Source organism: Hemibagrus wyckioides, linkage group LG11 (genome assembly GCF_019097595.1).
Source record: "Hemibagrus wyckioides isolate EC202008001 linkage group LG11, SWU_Hwy_1.0, whole genome shotgun sequence".
NCBI lineage: Eukaryota > Metazoa > Chordata > Actinopteri > Siluriformes > Bagridae > Hemibagrus > Hemibagrus wyckioides.
Window position 1 is genome coordinate 19,239,025 of NC_080720.1, and position 19,780 is coordinate 19,258,804.

Sequence of the window (19,780 nt, forward strand, 5' to 3'; positions counted from 1 at the left end):
GGAACACTTTGCGAGACGGATCTATTTCCGCTAAGCCACCAATAAAGAAAGCACTCAGCGGCGCCAAGCTTTTGGCTTCGCGGGGCAATTTTTTGAAAGTTGTTCGGCAGAATCCGATTTAAATCGGAGCCATCTCAACAGCAACCATGGTAAGATACAATTCATTTAATAGTGTCCTTTATTTCTTAATGCTCTATTATGGTATTTCTTGTAACAACGAGAAATAATTAGCAAACAAACTTTTATTATAGTCAGCCAGCTACGTTTGCCTTACGTCCTGTTCTCCCAAACCGGCTAGTTCTGCTGAGTTAGAAGGCATTTCGTAGATGATTGTGGCTGAACTGAGTTAATATTTAATAGTACACAGACTGATATTTGACTTGTGCATATATTGCATTTAAAAGCAGGGTAAATTGTGCTATTACACAATGAATGAAAGGCTAGCTAGCACCGAGAGCTGCCATCTTGCTAGCTAGCCTAGCTAGCCGTTTAGTGTAGAGTGTCTTGCTTTGTTCTGTTCAAGTAAACCTTTCCCAAAAATGTCGCCGTCTCAATCCATAAATAACTGAGATGTTTGGGAAATGTTTTGAAGGATCTAAGCGCTGATCTATACTTGGGCCAGTGTTTACAGAAGCTGGTTGTATTTTGGTTCGTTATTTAACACATACCTCAGAGGCATGCTGGTTGTACAACAAGGCTTACCTGATTAATACTGTTTATACCCAGTGATTTTAAGTGTGTGTGTTTGTGTGTGTGTTTCAGACGGTCGGGAAGAGCAGTAAGATGCTGCAGCACATCGACTACAGGATGCGCTGTATACTGCAGGATGGTCGGGTATTCATTGGGACGTTTAAAGCGTTCGACAAGCACATGAACCTCATCCTGTGTGACTGCGACGAGTTCAGAAAGATCAAGTAAGTTGCAACAAGAACACCAATATTATGCTTCCTTTCCAGGAACTTTTTACTTAGTAGTAGTAATTAGGAATCTAGACACGTTTTCACACATCACCCCACTGTTGTGTTCCTGTGACATCATATATAAAGGCCCAAAACCCAGAAAAAGTAGATGAGTGATTACTCTAGACTAGATAGATAATTGGTATTTAACGCATAATCTTCAGAAAATAATTCTGCAGCTTCCGAAGACAACAGATGCTTAAATTTTCACCAAAGTCTTAAGGAGTTCACAGTTCGTTAATGTAGTCAAGTCAAGAAACTTTGTCATTTCAACCACGTATAGCTAATGCAGTACATGGTGAAATGAAACTGTTTCTCCAGGACCCTGGTGCTACACAGACAACATAACAGGGCTACAAAGCAAAAACCCCACCACAGAACTAGGGACAGAGTTTGTCCTAGCTACATAAATGTACTAAATTTAGCATGGTTGGTTTAACTGTACTTATGCCATGTCCACACTAATACGTTTTCGTTTAAAGCACCTTTTTTCTATCCGTCTTGGCCTTTTCTGTCCACACCGAGACTGTGGTTTTATTCAATGAAGGCTACATCTATGCCAACCCGGATAAATATGAAAATGGCTTTTTCTTCTAAAAATGCTCCGCATCCACATTGTGTTTCCCAAAAGTTGGTCATCCACACAAACATTGCACACTGAACTGAAAACACTTGTGTCCCTGTAATGCGTAAAATGCAAGATGTTTAGACATGCGTCCTTTCCACCTGCTGTTCATTTACTTTCTGGCTCTTTGAAAGGTCGTGGCAATATGTGGAGGAAAAGCAGAGGTTTTTTTTTTAAATGGACTGACGGTGAGGTGGAGTTGTTGCTGCAAGTAATACAGGAGTATAAAGTTGCAAACTTGTTGTGCTCCTCAAACCGTTCCTGAATTGGTCACATGACTAAAAATGCGTCATAGTTTTCAGAATGCAAAATCATTTTCAAATTTATCCACTTTGGTGAGTTTTTAAAAAGATGTTTTAGTTGACTAAAAAACAGTCAGTGTGGATGGCAGGCCAAAACGGATAGAAAAATGTTTTTTAACTAAAATGTATTAGTGTGGACATGGCTGAAAACGTATCTTTTTGATACCGCACTCCAAGGTGTATAAATTTGAAAACGCCGTCTTTGCGTTGCAGTGTGGACGATGACGCCTTTTTAATCATGCAACACAGACATGTCACCAATTCAGCTAAATTAAACGGCAGGCAGAAATGACACGGCACGAAACGTCTTGTTTTCCTCCTGCACAGTACAGGGACATGACCGTTTTCACATGTTTCAGTGTGGATGACCAACTTTTGGGAAAAGATTGAAAAGTTTTATGCGGACGCGGAGTGTTGGACACACAAAATTCTAATTTATCCAGATTAGTGTAGACATAGCCTTATAGCTTGACCTGTGTGTGAATGCTTTTGCAGATTTACTTCTGTATATAGATACATGATTTAGTTACCATGACAGACTCCCCATTGTACATACATTTCCTTCAGTTAGTCTTTATGTATGCACTGTCACTTCAGTGGTTCTCCTACTTTTTGTACTTAGTTTAATTTTTTCACCTCCAATTTGTTTAAATTGAGAGATTTTTTAGTTGGTTATCATGCTGTGGAAAATGTGAATTCTTCAAATGTAGCTGATCACTATTATTTCTATTATATAGGCCAAAAAATTCCAAGCAGCCAGAGAGGGAAGAGAAGCGAGTGTTGGGTTTGGTGTTGCTCAGAGGAGAGAATCTTGTCTCCATGACTGTTGAAGGACCGCCTCCTAAAGATGTAAGTTGCACAAACTTTTTGCCATGCATTGTATTGTAATCATATTGCTTTCAAATTTGCAAGTCTTAACCACTGGATTTTGTTGTAGACTGGCATTGCCAGAGTGCCCCTGGCTGGTGTTGCAGGAGGCCCTGGTGTGGGCAGAGCAGCAGGCAGAGGTGTACCAGCCGGAGCTCCTATGGCCCAGGCTCCTGCTGGACTCGCTGGACCAGTGAGAGGAGTTGGAGGCCCATCACAACAGGTACGTTACTAGTTCTTTGCTTTGTTTGATTCTAATTAGGGTGCTGCCGTCTCTATACAATGTCCAGCTCACAGCTTTTTTTTTCTAGCTGAGCCAGGGAATGTGTTTTTGGAGGCATGGTTTGAGAGAAGATTTTGGCTACTGACTTTCAAACAGCTTCAATTAAGTTGCTTGAATGACTAATTTATGTTGACAATTCTTCCAGATTCGCTTTGGTTGCCATTTTGAAAGCTTTGCTGATGGTGGTTTGCTTATCCCTCCTTTCAGGTAATGACGCCTCAGGGCAGAGGCACAGTGGCTGCAGCAGCGGCAAGTGCCAGCATCGCCGGTGCACCAACACAGTATCCACCAGGCCGCGGGGGCCCTCCTCCTCCCATGGGCAGAGGTGCACCACCTCCAGGTAACCTACACTCACCATTTATTTTTGTTAGATAAAAACTGCTCTCAGCTCAGTTTAAAGGGGAACATTGTACCTCATAACACCCCTGTCAGTTTGCAGAGTAGAGTGGCAGTGAAGCTAGTGATTCTGAGCCATGATGAACACTTGTGCAAACTGAGACTGATGATGAGGAATTTCTGCAGGATTACTCTGAGCTCAGAATCACACTTGAATGCAGTGTTGGATTATGGGCCTCAGATCATTGCTGCTTGATGATTGAATGTTAAACTGAACCCTATGTTTTTACATTATCCTTAGGCATGATGGGTCCTCCCCCAGGCATGAGGCCACCTATGGGCCCGCCGATGGGCATGCCACCAGGCCGCGGTGCCCCTATGGGCATGCCCCCTCCAGGCATGAGACCACCACCACCGCCAGGAATGAGAGGTGAGAATTGTTTAGAGTCCAGTCATGTGTAACTTGAAGTGGTGTGCACAATGTAAGGCACAATTGTTGCAAATATGAGCAATAAAATGAGCAAAATAAGAGTCTATAAAAAACATTAAGTACTTTATAGCTGAAAGATTCTGTAATGTAAATGAATTAGTTTACCTTTAGTATTAAAGCAGAAGTAATGGTTTTAAGTAACAATGGATATGAAAGGCCACAAGGTATTTATAATGTGATGCTGACTTTGAAATCTGCATCCAAAATTTAATGGCCACTATACTGGTGATCAGATGGTTAGTTTCGTTGTCACCCAACTTGAAGGACTGGTTTGCCTTCATGTGAATACAGCAGAATTGCAATAATGACAGTAATTGATGGTGTGCTGTTGGCTGCATTGATGTAATGCGACTATGCTACTGCAACATGTTTTGACATGACAAGAAAAAAGTTGATCCTGAGACAGCAGATCTTAAAAAAAAAAAATGACTTGTAACCTCACTGAACCTCTGTAGTGCCTGAGGTGCTGTTCTTTAGATGCTCTTTTTGATGTTGGGCTTTGATTCAAGTGTCCTTATTCTGTTTTTGTCCTTGTCCATCAGGGCCTCCTCCTCCAGGCATGCGTCCCCCAAGACCTTGATGCTCCACACTGGAAGAGAATGTGTTATGAACCTTTTCTGTTCTCAGCTCTGGGCTCTTGTATAGTTTCTAATGGTTTTGTTTTTTGTATTTTTCTTTATTTTAAAATAAAGTGTCTATTTGACGTCTTGTTTTAAGAAAAGTGCTCATTTGTGTGGTTATACTTTAAGGACTTATCCTTTAACAGAAACCAATGATGTACTGTTAGCAGTGATTATGGCTAAGAGGTGCAGCTTTACTTTGGAAGTGTAGGCTAAAATTACACACAGCATCTAGCATTGGTTAGGAAAAATCATGTTTATTACATAGATCTTTCTTGCAACCTTTGCCCAGTCATGATTGATCTGTTTATACAAGAATGTTTTACACTGAGCCCTGTGATTTTACTGATTGTATTAGCAGTTACTTTATTGAAAAATAATATATAACTTTAACTTCTGGTCAGTATAGGTTTTAGTCTTCCTGATTTTTAATAATCAGATAATTACCACTCCTTCTTGGACTGAAGTAGCTGTATTAGAGCAGGGAAAACTACAATGTGAAGGACTTAAGACTGATCCTGGGTGCTGATTGGTAGGGGTAAATAGCCTGACACAAACTATTACATCTGCAAATCAACTTGATTGGTAATTGTTGTACTTGCACTATATTGCTAAATGTTTTGGGACACCCCTCAAAATCAATGATTTCAGGGGTTGGGCTTGGCCCCTTAGTTCCAGTGAAAGGAACTCCTTAATGCTTCAGCATGCCAAGACATTTTGGATAATTTCATGCTCCCAACTTTGTGGGAACAGTTTGGGGATGACCCAAATTAGAGCAGAGACCTTCTCATCCAACATCAGTGCTTGACCTCATAAATGCACTTCTAGAGAAATGGTCAAAAATTCCCAGAAACACACTCCTAGACCTTGTGGAAAGCCTTCCCAGAAGAGTTGAAGCTGTTATAGCAGTAAAGGGTGGGCAAACTCCATATTACATTTATGTGCATGTAAATGCAGACATCCCAGTTTTGGCCTGGCTCACAGTCTCTGCTCTGATTCATCCCAAAGGTGTTCTATCAGGCTGAGGTCAGGACTCAGGCCAGTCAAGTTCCTCCAAACCAAACTCACTCATCCATGTCTTTATGGATGTTGCTTTGTGCCCTGATGTGCAGTCATGTAGGAACAGGAAGGGGTCATCCCCGAACTGTTCCCACGAAGCTGGGAGCTTGTAATTGTCTTGGTATGCTGAAGCATTAAGAGTTCCTTTCACTGGAACTATGGGGCGAAGCCCAGCCGCTGAAAAACAACACATGAATTCAATTATTTGGAGGTGTGTCCCAAAACTTTTGGCAATATAGTACAACTCTACAGGTAGTAATAAATTAATCCTATCTCGCCGCAAGATGTCGCTGTTGTTCCCCCCCAAAAGCTGGGCTGTCTCTGTAGTAGAGGAAGTGACGTACCCCCTTGCACTTTTACAACACGTGGGGTTAGATGGACGACTTGTCTTGCGTCCTCGATTAGTAGCAGTTTTATATTTTTTAAGCGCCTTTAAAACTATATAAACATCACTAAAGAGAAGTGCATTTTGTGTACGGCGCGTGTTGTCTTGTTAGTTAGTTGATGTGTTTGGGGAAATAAAGCTAGGCGGTGTGATCTGCAGTGAGGAGCAGAACCATGTTGTCGGATTTTGATCTGATCGGAACCATTAACGACGACGCAGATGTACCAGAAGAAGAGGAATCGGGCTCAGAGGATGAGGTGGGTAACCGCCACATGGGTTCAGATTTGTTTATCACGGATTTTGTGTCCTAGTTTAGGCTAGTAGCTAGCCACCTAGCTTCATGCACAGGTCTTCGAGTGGCGAAGACATTCTCACGTGCAGCTAACTGGTAGAATGTGTGGCTGTTTGACGTCATCTTTCCGTGACATGTTGGGTTACCCCGGTGCTGTTAATTACACCATTACAATTAAATTTACATTTGAGTTGAGAATGACCAGAGCTTACAAAATGTGCAAAAAGATTGACATCAGTTGCTTTACAAAAGAAAGCAAAGAAAGCAACAAAAAAAAGAGTTACATTCACATTTATTTACTTTACTTACTTACTATTTATTTATTCGCTTCATTGTCTTATTTGAGCTCATACCTGATTACACACACACACGTGTTTTCCTGTGTCTTCACCAAAAAACACCTTACATGTATTCACCTTTATTAATTTCAGAAATGTCTCTTAAATGTGAGTTTAAACTGCTGTGGATACTGTAAGTTAGGCCTGTATGTGTCTCCTCAGAGTAACACTTTGTTAATAGATGAGGAAAATTGAAAGGTTTTGCTTTCAGGATCTCTGATGTTAAATCTAAAAAAATCCCCGAACCCCATTTACACTTTTATTGTGATGCTACAGTACAAGTCTTTAACCTCCTGTAGTGAAGTTCAGCTCAAGTTCGTGCATTTAAAAAAAAAACAAATCAGTGTCTTCGAGCTTGTTATGGAGGCGATCACCGAGAGACCAGAACTGATGTGGAAACTTTAACACTGTGTCTGTTAAATACATTGTTAGCACCTTTACAATAGCATTGAATTCTAGGAAAAAAGCAACACTCCTAAACATAAGGGATAGCAGTCAGATTTCACTGTTGTGTCCAGAAAACAAAAGATTAATATCTTTCTTACTCATGATTTTACAGAGATTTTCAATGTCATATAAGTGAGGAATTTACTATTGACATGGTCGAGACAGGAAATGTTAAAAATCAAAGGTCCAGTGCAGCAATACAACAGTTGCCCATGATGAGCACAATGACTCTGCTGCAGGTTTTAGCATGATATCAAGCTTTATTAGAATGGATTGTTCTCTTTATATTGAGATAAAGGGCTAATTTCTAATGCCGCCAGTTTTATCAGGTGTTCAAATGGCATTGTGGGTAATGCAGGAAACCAGAAGTTTAAATTAAAAAAAAACTAGCTCTAGAAAGTAGAATTTGATGATAAATCAAATCTTGGAGGTCATTGAAGATCATGTTAATTATAAACATCATGTAAGTAGTTCATTGTGGATTGTTTTTAAATGGACAGGAGCAGCCCATAGTGTTGAGTAAGGAGAAGAGGGCGATGAAAGGACGAGGCAATGGCGACTTCAACGCAGACTTTGAGTTCGGGGAGAGAGATGGACTGTACCGCGAGGACTGGGCCATGGCTGATGTTATGAGCCAACTTAAAAAGAGAGTGAGTGCACCATATTCTCATCTTCCAAGCTCTGTTGGAGCAACAGACACACCTGATGAATGTGCTTAATGTCACAGCTGATATATTCTCTGCTTTCTAGAAAGCGCCCACAACGCTGGATGAGAAGATAGAGAAAGTGCGTAAGAAGCGCAAAATGGAGGTAAGACTGTTACACCGAGTGCTGTTTTATATGTGGTATGATTGAGCCGTGACTTACTTTCTATCATGTTGGTGTTCAGGAGAAAGCTCAGAAAGGGGGCAACAAAAGTGATACTACAGTCACCAAGGAAGAGGAGGAGGAGGATGATGCTGAAGATGATGATGCTGAAGCTGACGATGATGGTGATGGTGATGAGGACAGCGGAGGTGAAGATGGTGAGGATCAGACTGTTGAAGATGAAGACGAAGATGAGTTTAATTCTGGGGATGAAGAAGTTCTTAAAAAAGCAGGTGAGTGTTACAGGCCTGTATCATTATAGAAAGTTTGTAATGTTTTTCTAGTATTTTCCAAGAAAAGCATTTCCTCAAGTGTTTAATTGCTCTTATGGCAAAGCAATTAGCTAAGGCTTACAAAATGTATTAATTAAAGAATGACACAAAATGCGTTTTTATCCATTTATAGTTGTTTAAATTTACTTGATTTGCAGATGTTCTACAACATAAGAGTAACTCACTCATAAATTTAGCCTTTCCATGCCAGAAAACATCAAGCGCTGACACAAAGCGCTGACATATACCAGGGATTTGATTTATTATGGTAGTTAAATTTCTCCTGCCCCAATAAAAGTAAGAGGGACATTCCCACCCCCATTTCCATAAAAGGTGATTAATAGTGCGTCATCTCCACAAGGCAAACAGTTTGTGAACACCTGATCATCACACCTATGTGTTGTTCATCCTCAAACTTTTGCCACAAAGTGGAAAGCACACAGCTGTATAGAATGTATTTTATGCTTTGGTATTACAGTGTAATACTATTTGAAACTAAGGCTCAGACCTGTTCCAGCATGATCCTGTGCACAAAGCGAGCGACTTAAAGACATGCTTTGCCAAGATTAGACTGGAAGATCTCGAGTGTCCTACACCAATTCCTCATCTAAACCCCACTGTTATTCATTCCAACCTTTGGGATGAACTGGAACACTGACTTCACCCCTGACCACCTGACCTCACTCATGCTCTTCTGTTTAAATTCGCCAAAAATCCTTCCCAGAATAACAGAGGATATTAAAACAGCAAAGAGAGACTAAATCAGGAACAGACATACTTGGTTATTGTTTTTTTCCCCTTTAATCCTTATATTTGTTATATTTAAATACCACCCAGACAACATGGGCAGGTATGATCAATCATTGCAAGTCCACACCAAAGCTAGCAGAAGGCCATAAAATTACTACCAAGTGCACGTTTTTGTATAATAAACATGTTCATTTGTGGTGCTGGTAGCTGAGTGGTTAAGATATCAGACTTCTGAAGGTCATGAGTTCAAAGCTGCCACTGCTGAGCCTTTGAGCAAGACTCTTAACACTCAGCTGCTCAACTGTTCAAATGAGATAAATTCAAGTCGCTCGGGATAAAGGCATCTGCCAAATGCTGTAGAAATTCACTTGGGTTTTTCAGCTTGCTCATGTGAAGTTATGTAAACCTATTATACTTTTTCATTACAGATACACTTAGAGAAAAAGGCAAGAAAGGAAAAAAGAAAGCAGTAGAAGAGGTGTGTCTTTAATCAGTTTTTGCATGACCTGCGTAATGAGCAAGATAAATTAAGTCCTTGAGTTCATCATGTTTCCAATTGAGTAAGTTAATTAATTGTGTGCTTTTTAGCCTGAAGCCTTCTTTGAAGATGCCTCGCAGTACGATGAAAACCTAACATTCCAGGACATGAATCTGTCGAGACCACTGCTGAAGGTCAGGCGTTTATGACTCACATCCTAGTGCTTGAGTTTCTCACTTTAAAGATTATTAGTAAGTAGGTTGAAAATTCATAGTAAATTTAGTAGGTTTTCTAAATGGTACTGTCCTGCTGTTTCCACAGGCCATCACCACTATGGGCTTCAAGCAGCCCACTCCCATCCAGAAGGCGTGCGTTCCTGTGGGTTTACTGGGGAAGGATGTCTGTGCTTGTGCTGCTACTGGAACTGGTAATTCTCAAGTTTTTTTTTCATGCACAGTATAGAAAAAGGAAGTTGTACCTTCTTGAAACAAATCCTTGTATAAGAATGATATCTACCTGATTTTGTGCAGAATTTACAGTACTGTACAAAGGTTTTTGGCAGGTGTGAAAAAAATTCATTCAACATATATATTTTAATTGTTTACATTTGTCAGTTTACCAAATACAAAGTGAGCGGACAGAAGAAAAATCTAAATCAAATCAATATTTGTGGTGGTCGAACCTTTGGCTTTAAACTTGCACTTTAAAGTCAGGGATTTTAAAGGATCAGAGTCAGGTGTAGATTTAAGGTAACAGTTTTTTTTGGTCAGTGATCCTATTCTCGTGGCTCATCCGCACCGCTGTTACTTCACACAGACAATTTATTAAAATATAATAGATGACTGTGATCAAGTTCCACATGCACAATCCTTATATGTAACTTTCTTTGTTAAAAACTGAAAACTGAGCTATAAAAACAACACAAAAACTGATCACACATTTGTTTTTACATCAGTGAGGAGCGATAACATGGATTCTTTTTATTTACATGGTTAAAAATGCTTTTATGAATTACTGAGTAAGACGCAGACACTCTGCACACAGCATGTGCAATGAGAGAATGAGAGCTTGTGTTGAGAATACATGGTTTATTGCTTTAATTAACCGAACACTAATGAGAAACCAGTATAGGGAGAGGCTTGTAGAATGTATCAAGATTCACTAAAGAACTTCATGTGGCTTGTGAGGACTTATTTCATGCTGATCAGAGCACCATAGAGGTTCTAGTGCCCTACTTACCTTAATCGCTCTCTCTCTTTCTCTCTCTTTCTCTCTCTCTCTCTCTCTCTCTCTCTCTCTCTCTGTCACTCGCAGGTAAGACTGCAGCATTCATGTTGCCTGTACTGGAGCGTCTCCTTTATAAGCCGAGAGAAACGCAGGTAACTCGTGTACTTGTGCTCGTGCCCACCAGAGAGCTGGGTATCCAAGTGCACTCTGTAGCACGTCAGCTCGCCCAGTTCACCAGCATCACCACCTGCTTGGCTGTGGGTATGTGCCCCATTGTTTTTTGTCTTTCCTTTTTTTTTCCATCACTGAAGGTCCTGATTGTGTAATCTCTCAGATTTTCTTATCTGTACTCATACCTGTGACATCAAGAGAAAAAAAGACGCTAGCCATACTACTTTTTTTTTGTTACCTAATGAACACTACAATTCATAGCGGAAACATTGACTTGCAACTTCGTGGCTCTTTATTGCTTTTTTGATTGCAGTTAGGGCTGGACGATATAAAGACGTCTTTCTGGAACATCAATGACGTCTCAATATGTGTTTCTGAAATATTATAATTTAGATATCTTTTTATAAGATTAGAATTTTTAAAAATTTATTTATTTATTCTTTTGTAGAATTTTCTCTATTTCTGTGTTAAATATCCAGTTTATTCATTTATTTTTCTTACGAGAAAAAGATTTTTTACATTTAAATTATGGTGCATTTATATAAATTACATTATAAACATTTATATAAATTATCCAAAAAAAATTCAAAACTGTAGCACTACTATATTAGGGTAAGCAAACCTATATGCTTTGATATATACTGTGTATGGTGTAAACCTGAGAATCATGAGAAACCCTGTTCGCTAACATACCTGGTGAAAACTTGACCAGAAAAGGACAAGTTACACTGACACCTGATATCTATACACACAGGTTACCAGGCAACTAAACGCTGGGCAGCAGATAAATGCATGAATAAATGCATTCCTGTGTTAGACAGCCATATATTTTATGCATGCTGATACCTAGGTTATTTTTCCTCATGACTTTGGTTACGAAATCATGCCAGATTATACAGGTCAAGAGGAAGGAGTGGTAACCCAATTTTGAATATAAAATAAGCTATATATTGGTTTGTTCTTGGAAATATGTCTAAAGCTAATGAAAATCATTTTCGCTCCTTAAATGTGAGTATTGCTATTCCAGGTCTGTGAGTGATTTAAAAATGTTTTTGTTCAGAGGAACATGACTCAATTTTGTCTGACCTGTTAGATTTTATTCTTGATGGTACAGAATGTGTGTTTTATTGTGGGAAAAGACAGCACTGTTGTAAATGTTAGAATGCGGAAAACTATGTACAGTAATCTGCATTGGTCTTTTGTTTGTGTTTGTTCAGGCGGCTTGGACCTGAAGTCTCAAGAGGCGGCGCTGAGGCTGGGGCCTGACGTCCTGATTGCTACGCCTGGCCGCTTGATAGATCACTTACACAACACTCCATCTTTTGAGCTTAGTCAAATCGAGGTGCTTATTCTGGATGAGGCTGACAGGTAATATCCGAAGGGCAGGAGCATAATCTTTCTGACCAAACGTGTTTGCGTAACGCTACACCGTTATTTGGTGATACTAATCTCGATGTGTAGAGTTAACATTGGGTATAAGTTAAGATTAGCTCCTGGCTTAATAAAAGTAGGTTGTGTAACTGTTGTTTATTTGTTGGAGGATGTTCTCTGTTTTTATACAGGATGTTGGATGAATATTTTGAAGAGCAGATGAAGGAGATCATCCGGATGTGCTCTTATCAGAGACAGACTATGCTCTTCTCTGCAACCATGAGTGAAGAGGTAGCCTTCCTGTTAATGACTCTACTTAGTCTACAACCTTGTGTACAAAACATCTATCTGCCATTTGCCACCATTTCTTTTCCTTCTAGGGCTGAGTAGGGCTATTTTTAGGCAACGTTATTTAATAGGATTACATCTATAAAATATCAGAGGTAGACAAATGGTAGACATTAGCTAGTCTATGGGGAAACTTGCAGTCCAGTGTGGTGCCCAGTTCCATTTTGGCTGCCCATAAGCCCGAATAACAAGGCTTACCTAAATAAACTGTATGACAATGAGCTTTTAGCTAGTTAAATGCATTAAAACAAACCTAGGAAAATAAATAATTAGTAATAAAAACTAATACTTATGCTCTTCTGAGAAAGTTTCTATATAAACACATTGTGTTTGTGATCTTGTCAGAAAGGCACTGACAGTTACTGATAGTTTGTCTTTGCATCTCATGTACAATATATGATGATAATAATAAAATAATAAAGATTTTTCACACAACTTTTTCCCATAACTGCATTCCTTATTCTGAAAAGATCAAATGTTTCCTTCTTGCTAATTAATCAGCCAAGTAAAGTTTATTCTAAATCATTTCACGCCATTACCGGTGTGTGTAGTGCAGCAGGCTTCAGGTTTTAGAAGTATGCGCTTCAATTGTAACAGCAAGGTGTGTCACGGCCCAGTGAAGTGCATTAGGTTTAAACATGCATACCAAATGAATAGGATTTATTGTTCCTTCACTTATTGTTGAATCCGCTTGTCACAGAATCTATTGTTGAAATGATTTGAATAAGTGAAATATATAAATCTATATATCTATAAATATATAAATTTTATTGTATCTGGTCTCTTGTGAGTGTTGCTTTGAAAAAGCCAAATGAGCAAATCTAAATTTACCTGCATATGCAAATGAAGAACAGAGAACGTAAGAAGAGATAACCTGTGCTGAGGACTACTCAAAATATATGCGTGTGCAGAGGATTGTGGAGATGATTAAATGATTCACACTGTATTCTAAGTGCAAGTTATGGTGAAAATTTTAAACATGAATTTTATGTAACACAGGTAAAGGATCTGGCCTCGGTGTCACTCAAGCAGCCAGTGAGAATCTTTGTGAACAGTAACACAGACGTGGCTCCATACCTCAGACAAGAATTTGTCAGGATTCGACCAGCCAGAGAAGGAGACAGAGAGGCTATAGTTGCAGGTGAGAGAAAATCTCTGCGCTCTCCTAACAGTCTGTATTGCATTGTTGTTGAACTGCTCTCCCCCTAACATTTATTTTTTCTTACCATGTGAACAGCGCTGCTCACACGTACTTTTCAGGACCATGTGATGTTGTTCACCCAGACCAAGAAACAAGCCCACCGCATGCACATCCTCCTTGGCCTGATGGGGTTAAAGGTTGGAGAGCTGCATGGTAACCTATCCCAGACACAAAGATTAGAGAGTCTCAGGTACGCTCGTAACACTTTTTTTTTGGCAAAAATCACTGATCAGAAATAGTCATACAGTCTGTACAGAAGAATCCTTATAAATTGAACGGTAGTTGAATTGTATAAAGGCGCATTGTACAAGTAAACTGCGAATTATGAAAAGGTTTTTGAAATATACATTTCTGTACTTAAATGCTAAATCACATTTTCTTGTCTCGTTAGGAGATTTAAAGATGAGCAGATTGACATCCTGGTTGCCACAGATGTCGCAGCCAGAGGTCTGGATATTGAAGGAGTCAAAACAGTAGGTTCTTTAAATACTTTTACTGAATAATACGACACTCCATTTCGAGATTTTGTTTTCCTGCTTTGATATTTTCTCATTTTTTTTTAGATATACAGTTTATGGTAGGGATGTGATTATATATCTGTAATGCAGTGTATCATTATGATAAGATTTATAATAGTAGTTCACTTGCATTTGTGTAATAATGGTATTGATACACTTGTTCCCAGTCTAGCCCAGGGGCCTGTCAGTGACTGTCTTGTCATGTGACTACACAGTGTGACACACCCTCTAGGTTCAATATGTATTTAAGCTGAAATGCTTCAGCCTGCTTTGCTGCTGTATCTGTTATACCTTATCAGTAGTGATGATACAGATTCAGTTGCATGTGTGATGTGATGAATTAAATCAAGTGGATTATTTACTTTATCAAAGTAGAAGTTAAAAGCTTTATTGTTTGAAGGAAAGAATTGTCTTTTCTGTTTCTGGAGGAAACCTGGTATGAAATTAGTTTTTGGTTGTGTGTATGTAATAATTTGCCCCAAATTTATTTACATGTATAGCATTTAATAAATGATCTTATCCAAAGCCACTTTCATATTATTATGATAACAATGATAATATTAATAATAATAATAATAATAATTAAATCCTCAAAAATATAATGTATTGCACATGCCTAGTAGTTGAATAGTTGAACATTTCATTGATATTAGATTTTAGCTCTCCACTCTAACATCACCATGAGTCAATACTTAGGGCAGGACTGTGGTCTCTCTTGTCTGTAAAAAAAAAAAAAAAAAAGAGTAACCAATGGAAGCATGTAAAAAAAGGTAGCGCTAGCAAGAGCAAAATTGCATGGTATACATCTAAAAAAAAAACAGCAATCCACATGCTGTGGTTTATTGTCTTTGCTTATTTTACTTGTTGCCACCTCTGATAGACGACACCACATAAACAATTTTCAGAGTGCAACACAGATTTTTTTTTAAATACACAACGTATGTGTAAAGTATATCCAATCTAGATAATATGGTATTCCATATTGTGATAAATTATACTCACACTAACATTCAGTGGGCATGGCCTTGACAGTGTTCAGGTCATCTGCAGGGTAAATGGAGTTAAATCATTCATTTTGAGATAGCCTTGATCCGGTCCGTGACGGCTTGCAGCACCAACAAGCTGGTTTAATGATGTACTGAATTAAAAAAAGCTTGCCTGGTTGACAAAACTAAGCTGTGAGACAGATTGCACTGAGGTTCATCAGGATAGCCTCAAATAAGTCATTTTCCAGCAGATGAAATGTTGGGCTAAATTTAACACATTTAAGCCTTAATATTGCTCGGCTGTTTTCAAGCTTGTTAGATAGTTTGGGTCGTCTCGTACACCTGTGCAAGGAAAGGAATGTGGAAGATGGGAGTATGAACTTCTGCATGTCTCTTCCGTTATTCTTATCTGTAATTTAACTAAGGAGGGAAACTGTAAGCGAAGTGTGTCCTTGATGCCAGACATCAACATAATTCAAAAGCTACAAATTCTTAATGTCCTGAGTGTCTGTGTTCATATGAGCCATTAAGCACCACTGTGGAGTGACTCAGTTGCTAATGTAGCATGTAGGGAAACGTATTAAGTTGCACCAGAAGTGTTAGCCTGTTTGCTGAAGTCTTAAAGCTAAGTAGAAGCTAGCTAGCACATATGGATCTTGGGTAGAATGAATGAAAAATTTATTTATAGTGTTATAATGTGACCAGTGCTCTATTTAATACTTAAGAAATAAATTAAGAAATCTTTAGCTTTTCTGGTAATGCTAACTCTGGTTGTGAATGCTTGCCAGCTTGTTTCATGAGGCTGTTGTCCACAGACTGGGAAAAATATTACATTTGTTTTAAAACCCAAAATAATTGCAAGATTAAATAAGTCTATTCTCTTGATCTTACAACATTTAGTAAATGTAAATAAAACTGGCCAATTAGCTAGATCTCTAGTTGTTTAACTAATTGTCTATGAATACTGTTTGCAATCACAACTACTAGAAGGTTTTTCAAGTGATTCTTCAAGTTCCTCAGGCTTTTCTTTCACAACGTATTTAATTTATTCATCCAGCAAACAGTTGAAAAGTATCATTGTGATTTCCCTCTTTCCTGCTTTGCTTCTGTGTTTCTTAATATCAATATAATTTTTTTTTGCGTCTTGGATTAATTCTGTTTATCCAAACTTTCCCAAGGTTATAAACTTCACCATGCCGAACACACTGAAGCATTATGTGCACAGAGTGGGCCGCACAGCACGAGCAGGGAAAGTGGGTCGCTCAGTGTCGCTTGTTGGAGAAAGCGAGAGGAAGATGCTGAAAGAGATTGTCAGAAAAGCCAAAGCTCCTGTGAAAGCTCGCGTTATTCCTCAAGGTAAAAGCATGATGCAACAAGCACATGTTTATGATGAAATTAAACCAACAGCTTAAGACTTAAAGTCCTGGTATTAATGCATACATTTTAAATGATTGGAATTTAAATAATTTTGCAGTTTAGAAAGACATCACTTTTGGAATGTTTTGACATTTTTTTGTCTTTTTATTTGTGTCAGAGGTGATTCTGAAGTTCAGAGATCTGATTGAGAAGTTGGAGAAGGATGTATATGCTGTCTTGCGTTTGGAGAGAGAAGAGAAAGAGATGGTGCAATCAGAAGCACAGGTAATGTTAAAAAAAATTCTTCATGACCATTTTTGTTTTGTTTTGCTTTTTTATGTGGATAAATTGTATTTGTGGGTTTTAGATTAATGCAGCGCAGAAGAGGCTAACACAGAAATCAGATGAGACACAACCAGCAAGGTCATGGTTCCAGACCCATGAGGAGAGGAAGAAGGAGCGAAGTGAGTGTTTTTTTTTCTTCTTCTTCCACCTGCTACAGTGTAATATAGTACGAAAGAACACACTAATGACACCAAATGATTTCTTGTCCAGTGAGCAAAGCACTTCAGGACTTCGACTTGGCCCTAAGGGGGAAGAAGAAGCGTGCTCAGTTCTTAAAAGAGGGCAAGAAGAAAGTGTTGTCGGTATGTGTTTTTTTTTTTTTTTTTTTACCACCACTACTGTATTCCTTTTATACACATAATGTACTGTATATTAGACATCATAAATTTACAGTGGCCTGCGTATCTGTTCACCCATCTTCAGCCTTTACTATTTTCTGTGTAAGACAGGGGACTAAAATTGGTATTGTGTGTAATGAATTTATAAAAAATAGCCCATAATATTGAAGTGGGACAAAAACAATATCTTTTGACAAGTTAACATTGAGCGGAATGCAATTAAAATGTCCCATGATCTCAATATAAATCCACATATCTTATAATTTGTTATTGAACCTACTAAAAAAAGACATGCAGGAGATAAGGAGATACATATAGGAAAGCAAAGAGTTATAGAAATCATCATAAACTTGCACAAAACTAAACACCTAGAAGTGGCTATATCTGTATGCCTGAACTAGCTGTACAGGAAATCAGTTTGTTTCTGATTGGTGTATTGGTTTTCTTTTTCGGTTGTGCGTGCCAGGCTGAAGAAAGAGCTCAGTTTGAAATACTCAAGTCTCAGATGTATGCTGAGCGTTCTGCAAAACGTGACCGCAAGCCTAAGAGAGCCAGAGCAGTGCCAGAAGATGAGCCCAAAAACACAGGTTAGTGATTTAATGGCTAATAGTGGGCAAAAGGCTTTTAGAATAAATTGGCTTACTCCTAGAATTGTGTAACATAGGGAAAGTGATTCAGCCTGAAATTTTTTTTTGTCATTCGTGATTCTTCTTTTTCAGCCTCAAAACAAAAAGGTGGAAAACCTACAAAGAAGTCTGTGTTTGACAAGGAACTCACCAATGTTAACAAGAAAGTCCTGAAGCAGTACAGATCTGGGTATGTTCTCTGCAGACATTCAGGATTGGTTCAGACCCAGTGAATCGCCTTAGTATTGTATGGTTTTATCTGTGTTATGCACGAATGGGAGATTAAACCTAACGATGCTTAGAATGCATTCACCAAGTTTTATAATGCTTTTAAAGCTTATAATAGGTTCACAAATGGTCTTGATTGAAGATATACAGTCTCCCATCATGTTCAGACTCCTGTCTAATCCGTCTGCTTTTTTCCCCCTTCTGTATAAATTATATCTTTGTGTCTGACACCAAGGTCACTTGTAGCTTCTTAATAATCTCCCTTCTGTTGTGCTCCAGTACTCCTCTCAGATAAGCAGGTGCTCATGCTCACAACAGCAAAAGGGGAAGCACATTCCTTTTAACTCCCCTAGACATGTGAGGCCTAATGGGGACATAGAGTGAACAATCATTGTAATATTAGGGCCTAATAAAAGTTTACCTGAACATTCCTACAAATGTTGCTGCTCATTTTATGTACTGTTGTTTAAAACATGCTTTTGTATTTCTGCAGGCCTTCCTTTGAGGACAGAAAAAGACTAGGCCTTGCCCATAAGAAAGGAGGGCGCTTTAAATCCAAAGCCAAGTAGGTTAAATATCATTACTATAACGAGAAATTTTTATTATTTTACAGATCGGGCATTTTGGACAAAAATCACTCTCTATTAAACCTAAATATCCAGGTTAACTTTTTTTTTTTTTTTTAAATTTCCTTTCAGGTTTAGGAGGAAGTGAAGCATCTGACACAATGAAAAACCATTTTCTCTCTGGTCCTGTTCGAGCTCTTTCACACCCATCCATGGAAATGTTTCCTTTTTGGGCACAGCAACAACAGGACAATTTGTAATTATCTACAGCAATATCAGATATAGCTACTTGCTGCTTTGTCAGGGACATTATTAGAGCCGATTCATATGAATGAAAGAATAATGGTGGCGTTATTCATGCGTTTTTTTGTTGCATAAGCCATGTAAAAATAAAAACTACTTGTGCTTTTATTAGATGTGTCTGATTCCTGATTGTTGTTCATTGTTTTTGCAATGTATTTTTTCTGAAATGAGCAAATAATTTCTGCACAAATTAACAAATATTCTGTTATTAAAAATGTATCAGAACTTCACAGAGTTAATGATTATTATCTTGGGCTCTTATACTGTGTTCTATCCAGATAGCAAACATGTTGCCAATGTTGGAACATCATTTGTTTGGCAAACATTTGGTGGATTGGCCTACTGTAATTTTATCTATTTGGACAGACTTTCAGGCAATATTACATCCACTTTTCCAATGTTGGTCCAACTTTGGATTATTATGAAAAGTGTGCTTTTGCCAAACCCAGGCAAACTCAGGCACAGTGTTGTATATGGTGGGCCAGCAAAGACACCTAAAATGATGGATGGATGTTGGGCAGTCATTTTGATATCTGGGAAGAAAAACTATTTTATTTGAGAAGAAAGTACTCGGAAAGAGTCCTTGCTGTCTTATTATTCTCACACAAAGAACTGAAATGCATTAAGTTAATGACCCTCCAATGGACTTCTCAAAATAGAGCCCTGAATCAGCAAATGGTAGCTTACTTCCTGTGTGTTGCTTGTTAAGATAACACTGAATTGTGAAATTGTTGTTGTACTGTATCAGTTTTGATATTGTACTCTACTACACTAATGATATATGTTGATGTTGTACTATACTACACTATAAAAGGTATTATTTTAA

General features: G+C 38.5%; 2 protein-coding genes across 2 annotated transcripts; both read left to right on the top strand.

Annotated features, from left to right (window-relative positions):
• snrpb (small nuclear ribonucleoprotein polypeptides B and B1) lies at nucleotides 1-4,583 on the top strand. The gene is made up of 7 exons (XM_058402002.1): nucleotides 1-149; nucleotides 763-914; nucleotides 2,624-2,735; nucleotides 2,824-2,976; nucleotides 3,244-3,376; nucleotides 3,674-3,802; nucleotides 4,405-4,583. Exons 1-7 carry the CDS (start codon nucleotides 147-149, stop codon nucleotides 4,440-4,442), a joined length of 720 nt encoding a protein of 239 aa, XP_058257985.1. The 5' UTR covers nucleotides 1-146; the 3' UTR covers nucleotides 4,443-4,583.
• A 1,294-nt stretch (nucleotides 4,584-5,877) lies between these two features.
• Nucleotides 5,878-19,160, top strand: ddx27 (DEAD (Asp-Glu-Ala-Asp) box polypeptide 27). The gene is made up of 21 exons (XM_058402001.1): nucleotides 5,878-6,183; nucleotides 7,504-7,653; nucleotides 7,754-7,813; nucleotides 7,893-8,103; nucleotides 9,321-9,370; nucleotides 9,481-9,564; nucleotides 9,692-9,797; nucleotides 10,685-10,858; nucleotides 11,986-12,136; nucleotides 12,331-12,430; nucleotides 13,487-13,628; nucleotides 13,725-13,878; nucleotides 14,080-14,161; nucleotides 16,371-16,548; nucleotides 16,727-16,833; nucleotides 16,916-17,012; nucleotides 17,104-17,195; nucleotides 17,698-17,818; nucleotides 17,951-18,047; nucleotides 18,579-18,650; nucleotides 18,784-19,160. The coding sequence occupies exons 1-21, from the start codon at nucleotides 6,100-6,102 to the stop codon at nucleotides 18,797-18,799; spliced, it is 2,328 nt and encodes a 775-aa protein (XP_058257984.1). The 5' UTR covers nucleotides 5,878-6,099; the 3' UTR covers nucleotides 18,800-19,160.
• Nucleotides 19,161-19,780: the final 620 nt, after the last annotated feature.

What these genes read in the sequence shown, in the direction of transcription:
- snrpb (XM_058402002.1), top strand. An exon ending in CAGAGGTGCACCACCTCCAG is followed by an intron (nt 3,377 to 3,673) that starts GTAACCTACACT and finishes CATTATCCTTAG; the next exon opens with GCATGATGGGTCCTCCCCCA. An exon ending in ACCACCGCCAGGAATGAGAG is followed by an intron (nt 3,803 to 4,404) that starts GTGAGAATTGTT and finishes CTTGTCCATCAG; the next exon opens with GGCCTCCTCCTCCAGGCATG.
- ddx27 (XM_058402001.1), top strand. Translation starts at nt 6,100, where the DNA reads ATGTTGTCGGATTTTGATCTGATCGGAACCATTAACGACGACGCAGAT. An exon ending in TGTCGAGACCACTGCTGAAG is followed by an intron (nt 9,565 to 9,691) that starts GTCAGGCGTTTA and finishes CTGTTTCCACAG; the next exon opens with GCCATCACCACTATGGGCTT. An exon ending in ATTCTGGATGAGGCTGACAG is followed by an intron (nt 12,137 to 12,330) that starts GTAATATCCGAA and finishes GTTTTTATACAG; the next exon opens with GATGTTGGATGAATATTTTG.